Source organism: Varanus komodoensis, unplaced genomic scaffold, assembly GCF_004798865.1.
Source record: "Varanus komodoensis strain SLA01 unplaced genomic scaffold, ASM479886v1 scaffold1, whole genome shotgun sequence".
NCBI lineage: Eukaryota > Metazoa > Chordata > Lepidosauria > Squamata > Varanidae > Varanus > Varanus komodoensis.
This window is the reverse complement of record NW_025335268.1, coordinates 76097272-76108498: the sequence shown is the minus strand read 5'-3', so window position 1 is coordinate 76108498 and position 11227 is coordinate 76097272. Positions and strand designations below refer to the sequence as shown.

General features: G+C 62.8%; 1 protein-coding gene across 2 annotated transcripts in view; it reads left to right on the top strand.

Annotated features, from left to right (window-relative positions):
* The first annotated feature begins 1514 nt into the window (after positions 1 to 1514).
* Positions 1515 to 11227, top strand: part of DENND6B (DENN domain containing 6B) — a 17496-nt gene continuing 7783 nt past the window's right edge. The window contains exons 1-17 of one of the 2 annotated variants that reach the window (XM_044429770.1): positions 1515 to 1697; positions 1834 to 1872; positions 1953 to 1995; positions 2448 to 2560; positions 3191 to 3271; positions 4019 to 4124; positions 4786 to 4865; positions 5005 to 5067; positions 5805 to 5860; positions 7369 to 7491; positions 7735 to 7830; positions 7920 to 8014; positions 8303 to 8368; positions 8705 to 8769; positions 9518 to 9607; positions 9887 to 9940; positions 10173 to 10282. In XM_044429770.1, the coding sequence (XP_044285705.1) occupies positions 1530 to 1697; positions 1834 to 1872; positions 1953 to 1995; positions 2448 to 2560; positions 3191 to 3271; positions 4019 to 4124; positions 4786 to 4865; positions 5005 to 5067; positions 5805 to 5860; positions 7369 to 7491; positions 7735 to 7830; positions 7920 to 8014; positions 8303 to 8368; positions 8705 to 8769; positions 9518 to 9607; positions 9887 to 9940; positions 10173 to 10282 (1448 nt within the window). In that variant the 5' untranslated portion in view covers positions 1515 to 1529. The remainder of the gene's footprint in view (positions 1698 to 1833; positions 1873 to 1952; positions 1996 to 2447; positions 2561 to 3190; positions 3272 to 4018; positions 4125 to 4785; positions 4866 to 5004; positions 5068 to 5804; positions 5861 to 7368; positions 7492 to 7734; positions 7831 to 7919; positions 8015 to 8302; positions 8369 to 8704; positions 8770 to 9517; positions 9608 to 9886; positions 9941 to 10172; positions 10283 to 11227) is intronic. The other variant, XM_044429778.1, reaches the window with a different exon arrangement.

Here is an 11227-nt window from a genome sequence, read left to right as displayed (position 1 = left end):
TCCGGGAGGGCTCGGGCGGCGGCCTACCTCGCGGGGCGGGCGTTGAGCGGGGGCAGCATGGGCTCGGGGGTCGCTTGCTCCCTCGAGGCCTCTCCTCTCCCTTCTCCTTCCGGGCTCCCGGCGGGGTCCGAGGCTTTCCGAGCTCCGCCGAAGCCCCCGGCGCCCTCCCGTGTCCACGGACTCAGCTGCTGCTCCCCGGAGTCGCGGCATGCGGCTGCAGAGGGCGCGGGCAGGCCGGTGAGGCGCTTCCGCCGCTCCGCGAAGGCGCCCCTCGATGCCGCGGCGCCCTCCGCGTGAGCAGGCCCGCGCGGCCCGGCCCAGCCGGGGAGCTTACCGCCGTCCGCTGCTCCGGGCGGCCCGCCCAGCGCCCCGGTGGCCGCGCCTCCTGAAGTCTGGAAGGGGCGCGATCCCGCGGGGCGCTTCCGGACGAGCACGGGTCGCGAGCGCGGCTCTTGGGGCGCAGGGCCGGGGTCGCCAAAGCGCGTCGGAAGGACGGCGACGCGGACAGAGATGTGCCCGGGGAGGCGCTGTGGGGCATCGGGCTCAAAGCCTTCCGGAGCGCGGGGCAGCCTCGAGGGCGAGTGCCCCGTGGCCGCCCGAGCCGGAGGCGCTGAAACGGCTAAAGAAGCAGAGACGCGAGAGCGCCTCTGGCTCAGCCCCGGTGCCCGTGCGAAGGACGGCCGGTGGAGGACCAGGGGCTGCGAGGGGTGCGCACGGCACCCTCGTCCTCGGACGGGCGCGGGGAAAGCAGGATCCCGGCCGGCGCCGGCGAGTGTCAGGCTTGCTGCGGGGAGGCACGGGCTACGGGCGCTGTTCCCGCCGTGCATCCGGCGCCGCTCTGTGGCAAGAGGGGGCCAGCGGCGGCCTTTCCGCCCCCGGGTTAATCGAGCGGCGGCAAAGTCACGACGGACATCGCAGCCGGACGCCAAAAGCGCCAAACGCTCGCCGGGAGCAGCGCCTGCTCCCCGTGCTCTCCGTCCACTTTCCCTGCCCTTGCACCTCAAAGAGGCGGTGCGGGAGGCGCGGGGGATCGGTAATCTACCTGGCAGAGCCACGGCGCAAGGGTGACCGGCTGCACGGAGCCGGGCCCTGTCCGGGTCTTGCTCCCGAGGATGCTGCTTTGCATTGCTCCTGCGGGCTGCGATGACGAGAAGGAGCCCTGCCCGCCAAGGGCGCGGTGCCTCCGGACCTTGGCCGGGGCGGCGCTTGGGGGTCCTCTGGCGAGGGCTGGGTCTGCACTGGGGAGCGGGAGCCTTGCCGCGGCCGGCTCCGGGGAGGACTCTCAGCGTCGGGGGCTGCTGTTGGCCAGGGGAGGCTTTGGGGGCGCGGCATCCTCCCCCTGCCGCTGCTCGTCTGCAGCTGCCCTTTCTCGGCCGGAGCCTTCCAGAGGCATTGGCCTACAACTCCCAGCACCCCCTGGCTGCGATGCATGCTGGAAGTGGTAGTTCCACGCTTCCGCAGGGCGGGAGCGGGAGGAGGTTCCGCTCGGGCCCGGAAGCCGCCGTCGCGGGCGCGCTGCGCAGCGCTCTATGGCGGAAGGGGCGGGGCCGCACCGAGTTGCCGCGGCCGGCGACATGGAGGCTCGCGGCGGCCCTATCCCCCCGGCCGGCTCGGCGTTGCCCTGGGGACGACTCGCGGCCTGGCTGGACTGCGTCTGCGCCGTGACCTTCGACCTCGAGCTGGGGCAAGCCATAGAGGTAGGCGGGGAGGACTCCCCTGCGGAGCCCCGGGGGCGCGGCGGGGGCTGGCCGGAGCCCGCGCCCGGGGCCTCCGCGCCCTCCTCGCGCCTCCCCGCGGGTTCTGACGGCCCTCGCCCCGTGTGCTCCGTTGCAGTTCGTGTACCCGCCGGATTGCGTCCTGGCCGAGAAAGAGGTAAGCGCCCGCGCCCGCGGCCCCGCCGGCCCTCCCGCCGCCTCCAGCCTGACGCCGCTGTCCTTGTGGTTGCTTTGCAGAAGACCAGCATCTGCTACTTGTCCTTCCCGGACTCCTATTCAGGTAGGGGGCGGTGCTCGCGGCTTTCCTGGCTGAGGACCGGCGTGTTTCGGCTGCCACCCCGGACCATGAGCAGGTTTCTCCCGGGGCTCAGGTGCTGCCTGCTGGGTTGCGGGGCAGGCAGCATCCACGGGGCATGGGAGGAACCTTGGCGCGCAGCAGGAGGCTGCTTTGCCCAGGTGGCGTTCCTTCCCCCGCGGTGCTTCTGGAAGTGGGGAGGCCCTAAGGGCTCTGCTCCTTCATTCCCCTTGGCCCCGATCGCCCCAGAGGAGGATTCTGCACTTTTGGCTGCCAAGTGCCCAGGGAGGCCTGGGCTGGTGGCAGTGGCTGCTGCTCAGGATGGCCGGCCTGATGGCAGCCAAGGGGGTCCAGCAAAGCAGCTGGCATGGCTGCTGCTTTTCTCTTGCTGGCTGCTCTATTCCCCGTTCTTTATGGCTGGTCTTTCTCCATCTCAGGCAGCCTAGGAGATACCCAGTTCAGTTTTCGCTTCCGTCGCTCAGGAGGGCAGCGAAGTGCTTTGTTTGGAGATTACTTTGAGTATAACAGGGAAGTTCCAGTATCCTTACAGGTTAGTTGCAGCATGCACTGAATTAAATGCAAAGGGGACAGATGTCTGGATGCAGGACTCATGTCAAGTGCTGCCTTACAACTGTGGGAATGATTGCCTGGTGGTGTGCTTTCAGCCTGCCTTGCGGTAGCTAGTTGGAAATGCTTCCTAGTATACTCTTTGGGGATCGAAAGAGGTGCTGTCAAGAGGTGCACCAGCAGCAGGAGAGGGGCGGGGTCAGGTGGGGCATGCTTGGTTCTTCGGTGGCATAAAGGGGACCAAACTTAAAATTAAGCAGGGAGTGGGGGAATTGCCCTCTCAGTCCCCAGCTATTCTCCAGCATCTCTTTCCTCAGTTAAATTGGAAAGAGCTTCTCAATTTTCCCCTGGGTGAGATGATGTGTAAGACCAAGAATGTGTAGTTTCTTTTTCTGGAAATTGCCGGTCCCCATCTGCTAAATTTTGCAGTGATGGTAGATTACAGACATTGTTGGTATCTGTGGTGAGTTTCTGCTGGAAACAAAGGGCTCCAGAGGCTTGCAGTGTTAGGATCTTCTGTACAGGGCAGGCTTGGAACTGGGACCAGTGTGTAGTTGGGACTGATGTTGGAAGTGGGCAGAGTGCCAGAATTGTTTTTGCTTCTTTTACACAGCGAGAGTCAGCTTATTACTTTGGCTATGTGTACTTCCGGCAAGTCAAGGACAGCTCCATGAAAAGAGGCTATTTTCAGAAGGTAGGTGATATGATACTGTGAGGCATGGCAAGATGGAAACCTCTGACTAACCATACCAACAAATTCTGAGTGTGATTGCATTTGGTCTTGCAGATTGAAGACCACAAACAAGTTAAATGAGAGTATGGCAATGCCTGACTAGAGGAGGCTGAAGGAAAAGCAGCCACTTTGTTCCTCGTGTCGGCTGTTGCCAATCCTGTGTAGAACAGACAGCTTGCGGTGTAGCCAAGCTCATCTCAGGCTGCTCAGAGAAGCTGGTTCTACCACTAGTCTTGTAAATGAGCAGTAGAAATCCAGTGGAGACATAGGGTGGCCATGTCATTGAAATGCTAAGTTAAAAAAACAGGCCAGAGGCAGATCTTTTGCAAACCACCAGAGGGAATATGGAGGGTGGGGGCACAGCACATCAGCGACTGGTCCCTGCCGGGGGGCTTTTTGGGCCTCGACTTGTTGGGCGAGTAAAGAGAAGAAGGCCGGGACTCCTGAGTGCAAGTTTCCCCCCTGCCTGGACTGCGCATGAGCCACAAGAGACCTGGACTGCGGGCTTCCACAGGGTGCAGAGGGCAAGCGCGCAGTGGCAGGAAGGTGCCTGGGGTGTCGGGGCGGATGTGTGCGTGGTGCAGTGGGGCCCTGCGGGGGCCTTGGACCCACAGCGGCTTGCAAGCAGGCCGGGGCTGATGGCCTTCTGGGCAGAGGCCTGGCCGCCTGCAGTGACTGGTGCTCAGGTGGGCTTTGTCTCTCTTTCAGTCGTTGGTCCTGGTTTCCCGCCTCCCCTTTGTGAATCTCTTCCAGTCTCTCCTGCAGCTCATTGCTCCCGAGTACTTTGATAAGCTGGACCCGTGCCTGGAGGCAGGTGAGGAAGCGCCAGCACCTTGAGCCGCGGCACGACTGCTGCTGAGAGAGCCCCCGTTCCGTGGCTGCCAGGGCCGGTTCCCTCCTTGTGCCCACTCCCTTCTCTGAGGTCAGAACCGACAAGCTGCTGCTCAGCCAGCAGCCCAGCCCACACCACACGCCGCCAGCTGGACGCAGCTTGGCTAGCTGGCTGGCTGGCTGCCTCCCACCTGTGGGTGTCGTGTTCACAGTCCCTGGAGGGAAAGCTCAGCCAGCTTTGCACTGGCCTCGTGTGAGTGGGGGAGGGTCCCAGCCCACAACCGGGCAGCATCCTGCCCCTCCACCACTCCCCTCTCAGGAGGCCTCTCCGGGAGCCTCTTGGCTTGCCGCAGGGTGGCAGTCTGGGCACTGCCCCTTCCGCCCTGCCCTGCCCAACTGGCACAGAAAGGATTTCCCAGCTGCTCTGCACCAGCAAAGCCCGTGGCTGCCCCTCGGCCTCTGCACTGGTGCTTGATCGCTGGTTGCATCGGTGGCTCCTGACGCCTGGGTCCTACTTGGGCCGTACTGCCTGGCATCTGTGTGTGAGGAACGAGTGTGCAGGAGCTGAGCTGTGATATGAGCGGGAAGGGCCGGGCCTTTTGGTCGCCGCCTCCCACACTGCTGGGCCGCCTTTGTACTTCCAGTGTGCAGTGAGATCGACCAGTGGCCGCCCCCGGTGCCCGGCCAGATGCTGAGCCTCCCGGTGATGGGTGTTGTCATTCAGGTACGGGCGGAGGGGCTCTGCTCCAGGGGCTGCATGGTGGGGGCGCGATGCCGGGACCCGTGTTCCCCACGGATGCTCCATGTGCTGCCGTGCACTCAGACAAGGCACCCCCGTTCCTGTTTTGCGCTTTGTGGCACAGGTGAGGATTCCCTCCCGAGTGGACAAGCCTGGCTCCAACCCTGCGAAGCCGTCCAATCAGGAGGTGAGAGCTGTCTGGAATTGGGGGTGGGGGACACGCCAAAACGCCCCTTCCCGTGCGAGAACTTTGCTTAGCAGAGGCCAAGGGCAGCCCTTCTTTGCTTGCAGAACGCAGCAAAGAGCTGCCTGGAGCACTGGGGTGCGTGCGGGCCCCGTGTCTGAGCTCTGGTGGAATGTGCCCGGCTCCCTTGAGACAGACGTGTCTTGAGATCGCAGCGCAGTCTTGTGCATGTTTGAACAGGTGGGGCTGATTGAAGCTGGTGGTGCTCCCCTGTCTTGAGAACTTTTGGATTTCCTGATAGATTTGAATGGCCGTGGGTTAGTTTCTGCTTGGGGTGGTCATGGACAACTCCGGGCCGTACCCTCCCAGGCTAGAAGTGCTTCGCATCTCATGTTTCCCCGAAGTGCCACTCCAGCTTCCAGCTCTTGTGTGGTTTTTTTCCCTGAGCAAATTCTACTGAAACTGGTGTGATTTCTTAGGCAGCAAAAGTTTTTTCCAGGTAGAAGGATAGGCTGGACGTCCACATGGTGGGCATATCATGAGCGGAGCCGGCTGGTGCCGGAGGTCTGACTAGATGGCCCGGGAGGCCCTTCTGACTCGCTCTGTTTTCTGTTTCTAACTTTTGTGATTGGCACGAAACCTTAAGATTGCCTTTGAAGCTCAGTTCCAAATTTCGGCATATCTGTCTACCGAATGTGCTTAGCAGGTCAGCTGACTGCCTTTTCATCTTCTCTGCGCAGAACAACTTGCCGGCCCCGCTAGTTCTGTCAAGCATCCATGAACTGGATCTCTTCAGGTGAGAGCTGTGCCTGCCACCTCCTGAAACTACTCCTGGAAAGGAAAGGCTTGTCGGGCACGGGAGCGCTGTCTTCAGGATGACCTTGGGAAGGCTCAGGAGCAAGTCAGAGAGGCTCCTCTTTCCATTCCATGGAGAACCTTTGGGGCACTTGGCCAGCGATCCTCCTCCGTGGCAGGGAGGACCTCGTGGCACGAGGCAGTTCTGCGGGGCTGCTCTGGAAATGGCGTGCGCCGATCAGTGCGCGGAGAGGGCCTCTCCGAAACCACCCCTTCTCCATTCAGCTCCCCAGAGGCTGGGCTGCCCTGCCTTCCGCTGAGGGCCGGCTTTGCTCCAGGAAGGCTAGATCAGCAACAGCTTGGTGGGTTTCGGGTGGGGTCACTGAGCCCCCCCCCCCCCCCCGAAGGTGTCTGAGCCCTTCCTCTGGCCATGGCTGTTAATTCATGAGGTTTTTTCTAGAGTAAAACGTTCTAAGGGGTGAGCAATCAATGTCTTTATCCCAGTTTTGTGGTTAGGTTAAAACAAAGAAGGAAGGAAACCTGACTTGTTGGCATTCCATTTGGAGTGTTGAAAGTATGAAGCGTGTTGGCAGTGAAATGGATTCTCATTCACATTCTGTGGCTTGTATGGGACTGATCCTGATTATCATACCGCTGGCAGACACTCCCTTGACAGGAGCCTTGAGTATTTTTAACAGAGGGATGGAGAACCTTCAAGGTGGGCCAGTTTTGTCTAGTCCATCCAGTGCTCAGGCCCAAGATGAGGCCCACCCAATCCAAAAGCCTTGTCTCCAGAAGGCTGAATCACAGCTGAGTCACTTTGCGTCTCAGGCGCCTTCCCCACTCAAGGAGGGTGACAGAGAGGAAATCTGCCTGTGTGGGCTTTGCTTCTCTCCTCCGTTCCCGTGGGGGGAATGCAAAGAGGAGCCAGGCCTGCTGGGGCTCGCTCCAGGAGGGAAAAGCCCGCATGGTGAGGAGTGAGGCTTCCCAAGGGCGCTGCCAGCTGGAGGAGCACCCATGGGTGCTTTGGCCAGAAAGTCCGGAACAGGGCATGGGGCAGATCTCCTCGTTGTCCCCACCCCCCACCCCGGCACTCGCATCTCTGGTGTAGCAGATGATTTGATGGGAGCAAGCAAGTAAAAGCCAAGGGGAGAAGCCAAAAGTTCAGCCAGAGGCAATGCTGAGATGAGCAGGAGCATCCAGAGGCAGGCGCCTGTGTTCCACTGGAGCCACTGGAGGATTGCTCAAACCGAAGCCCTGCCATGCCCATCCAGCGCGGCCCACGGTGGGGCCTGGGGCAGCCTCGCAGGCCCTGCCCACTCCCGGGTTCCTCCAGCTGAAGCAGCCAGAGCCCTGGTGCCTCCAGGGCTGCTGTTACTCTCGCTGCTCCAGCAGGGCTTTGCGGCAGCCATCTCGGCACTCCCGTGCCTGACCCACACCGGGTGGCCAGAGGAGGCCGCCGAGGCTGCTTGCCCGTGCCGCCCACACCCGCGTCTGGTCTCGTGGCAGGTGCTTCCAGTCGGTGCTGATCCACGTGCAGACGCTGTGGGAGCTGATGCTGCTTGGCGAGCCCGTGGTTGTCATGGCCCCATCGCCGGCGGCTTCCTCCGAGATGGTGCTGGCCCTGACCAGGTGAGGTGCTGGCATGGCGCCATTCGGCCCTTTGGGGGCCCTGCAAGCCGACCCGGCGGTGCATGTGTCACCCCAAGCGTCTCAACAGAGGGCCATTCAGCGCGGCTGGAGGCAGCGCCCACCGGCGCTCATCTGGCGGCTTCCCCCTCTCCTTCCCCAATGGCCCCCGTCAGCTTGCGTCCCCTGCTTGGGCACCGCCCTCTGGTCTTCTAACGGGAGCCAACCTCTCCCTCCCTCCCGTAGCTGCCTGGCCCCTCTGAAGTACTGCTGTGACTACCGCCCATACTTCACCATCCACGACAGCGAGTTTAAAGAATACACCACGCGGACCCAGGCCCCGTAAGTGCGGGCCAGCCGGGCGGCTTCTGGAGTGGGGCGAGGAGCGACCGAGGGTGGCCCCTTTCTGCCCGTCCTTTGCTTCTCCGCAGGCCGAGGGTGGTTCTCGGCGTCACCAACCCCTTTTTTGTCAAGATGCTGCAGCACTGGCCACATGTGCTTCGCCTTGGGGACCTCAAGATGGCTGGTAGGAGGGTGCTCTGGGGCCATCTGCCTGCCGAATGAGGCTGGGGAGGAGCTGGGAGCCGCGGGGAGAGGGGAAGGCAGGGAGTGGCGTCCCTCTTTCCCTTTGAGGGAAGAGGCCGCTCTGTGGGCCCCCGCAGGGGGGCGTGCACCTGCGCCCCACTGCACTCCAGCAGACCCCCACTGGCCTCGCTGCCTCTGCCACAGGAGGGACTGGATGGCGGTCTGCCCCACCGCCCCACCCTGGTTACCGTGGAGCCAGGCCCTGCACACGCTGTGTGTCTCCTTGCAGGGGACCTGCCTAAGCAGGTCAAGATGAAGAAACCTGCCAAGCTGAAGTCTCTGGAGGCCAAGCCCGGTAAGCCGCTCTGCTCCAGGTGGCCGTTTCCCTTTGCCCCGAACGGGGGCTGCGAACCCGGGTGAGCCTCGAGCTGCGTCGTCGGGGGCGTCTCACCAAAAGCGTGGCGGAGGCCCGGAGGTGCGCTGCTGTCCCGGTTTGGGCTGCTGTGCACGGCAAGGCGCAGCGGAAGAGCTTCGAGGGACTCAGCTGCCAGGCTGCGGTCAGCCGCCCTCGGAGGCCCGGTGGCGGGTGTGGGGCTGGCTGGGCGTTGGGGACGCTGCTGCCCCGTTTGCCGAAAGCTTTCTGCCCCTCACGTGCCTTGCTTCCTTCTGCCCTTGCCTGCTCTTCATGCAGGACTGTACACGTCCTACAAAACGTACTTGCAGAAGGACAAGACCCTGATCAAGAGACTCCTGAAGGTGAGCGGACGCTGCAGGCGGAGGGAGGCAGGGGAGGTCTGAGGCGGCTGAATAGTGACAAACTCTGCATGGCCGATCCAGAGCACCGCCCGGGGGCTCCGTGGGACGGCCCGGGCCCCCTCACCCAGTCAGCCAGGCTCCCTGGCCAGGGATGGCCCAACCTGTGGCCTGGAATGCCAGGGACCCCTTCTTAGGTCTGCTTCTGGGTCCCCCCCTTCTGCCAGAAGGAGCAGCCGCGCTGTGCTGTGCCGCAGGCCTCGGAAACCAGGAAACTTGGTCTGGCCCACCTGCGTTCCCGCAGCGGCTTCCCACAGCCAGGCCCCCAGACCCCTCTCGCCCAGCCAGCGCGCTCCTCGGGGCTGCGGGCCCCGGCCTCCCACGCAAGCCTCTGCTCTGTGAAGCCACGCTGCCCCGGGGCATCGTGGGGGAAGGGGGTGCCCTGGCGAGCCAGCCCGGGGGCGCCCTTTTTCTTTGCCAGCTGGGCGGGGCTTGCGTGGGCATCGGGAGCCAAGCGCAGCAGTGCAGCCTCTCCCTTTGCAGGCTGCGAGCTGCTCCCTGGCTGGCCTTTCCTGAGAGGGGCCGCGGGCTGCTGTTTGATTTCCCTGCTTTGCCCAGGCGGCACAGAGCTGCCCCGACTGCCCCGTGACGCGGGCACGTGAGCCCCTCGCCCTCTGCAGCCCCGGCCGGGGTGCTCGTCGGCACCCGCAGGGCCGTTTTGTGCCGACGGTCTCCCTGGCATCCTCTGCAGGGCATCCATAAGAAGCGCTCCTCAGAGGCCCTGAGCGCCCTGCTGAGGTGCCACCTCCTGGAGCTCACCCAGAGTTTCATCATCCCCCTGGTGAGTAGCAGTCCTGGTTCCTTCCAGGGGAGGGCTGCCCCCAGGGGCCACGCTGCTCCTCCAGTGTCGGGCGTGGTGGCCCGTCATGGCCGTGCCCGAGGAGGGAGCCGCCCTCGCACTTTCCTCCCCGCTGTGTTCCCTCTTCTGATGCTGCCCCTCCCTGCTCGGGGGCTGCTTGCCGAACTGCAGGAGGCCGCCTGCGGGCAGAACAGAACTGCTCCTGCTCCCGCAAGGCAGCGCAAAACGGCCCTGACTCTTGCCCTCCCTATACTTCCCCAGGAGCAGTACTTGGCGAGCCTCATGCCCCTGCGAAGGACCATCTCCCCATGGAAGGTGGGTGGCGCCCTGGAGCTTCCCCGGCAGAGCGCCTGCTGCCTTGCTGCAGGCGAGCCGGTGGCGTGGAGCAGGTCTCCTGGGCCTCCCCTCCAGGCGGGTCATGTCCACTTGCCTGGGAAGCCTCCCGGGCCGGGGGGCGGGGTCATGAGGCACGGGGCTGCCCTCCGCGTGCGCACCACGTGCACGCAGGCATCTGACCGCAGCCTCTGTCTCCTGCTCGTATGCACAGAATCCCCCTCAGATCCGTCCTTTCCATCAGGAGGACTTCCTCAAGACCCTCGAACACGCTGGGCCCCAGCTCACCTGCATGCTGAAGGGGGACTGGATGGGCCTGTACAGGTAGGCTGTGCGTTGCACCCCAGGAGGACAACGGTTCGGGGCTGAGCTGCCAGTCAGGAAAGCAGGTGGGGCTGCGCCAGTGAGGGCTGTACGGACACGCCGTGCTAGTGACGGTCGCAGACTGAACTGCTCCTCTATGCAAGCGCCGGGGGCCTTTCCCCCGACGACTGGGGTGCCAGCTCCGTGAGGAGCCCTCAGGCGCGGGAGATGTCTGTGGTCAGGAGTGTTCTTTTACCTGCTCCTGCTGGCTTGACAGCTGCGCCCCTGCCTGGAAGAGAAGGGTGCTGTCTCTGGGAGGGGCTGGGGCGGCATCCAAGCTGCATGCTTCCCCCTTCGCAAGTTGGTGAGAAACATCTCTTGGAACGGATGCAGAAGCAGGAAGATTTGCAGAGGCTAAATGTCTATTCCTTGCCAATTAAACTGGCTGCCCGCTTGTTTCCAGGCCTGTTTTAAAGTGCCGGTTTTGGCCTTAAACGCCATGAGGGGGTTGGGACCAGGCGTTCCCGGTGCCTCTGCCTGCCTGTCATTGCTATGAGATCAGCCTTGGGGCTGCATCAAGAAGAGATGCTAGGCGGACAGTGCTACAGGCAGGGCCTTTTCAGTGCTCCCTAAGGAGTATGTTTGGATCCTTCACTGGAGACTTTTAAAAACTTTTGGGGAATTCATTTTTTATTAATGTGTCATGACAATATTTGTTGTCCATTTTAAGTGGTGCCATGTGGATACCTTTCATTCTGTACAGCTTTATGCATGATTGTTTTGCATGCAACTCATTTTAAAAGGCAGTTTATAGATGTTCCTCTAGAGGGATAATCCCTGTGTGCATTTGTGAGGCTGCAAAGTCCCCAAAGGACTGCGGCAGCTACTTTTCCAGGGTGTCTGGAGATGCCTCATCCGGGAAACTGGAGGGAGCTAGCCCCTTCCCCCCCCCCCCCCCCCCCCCCC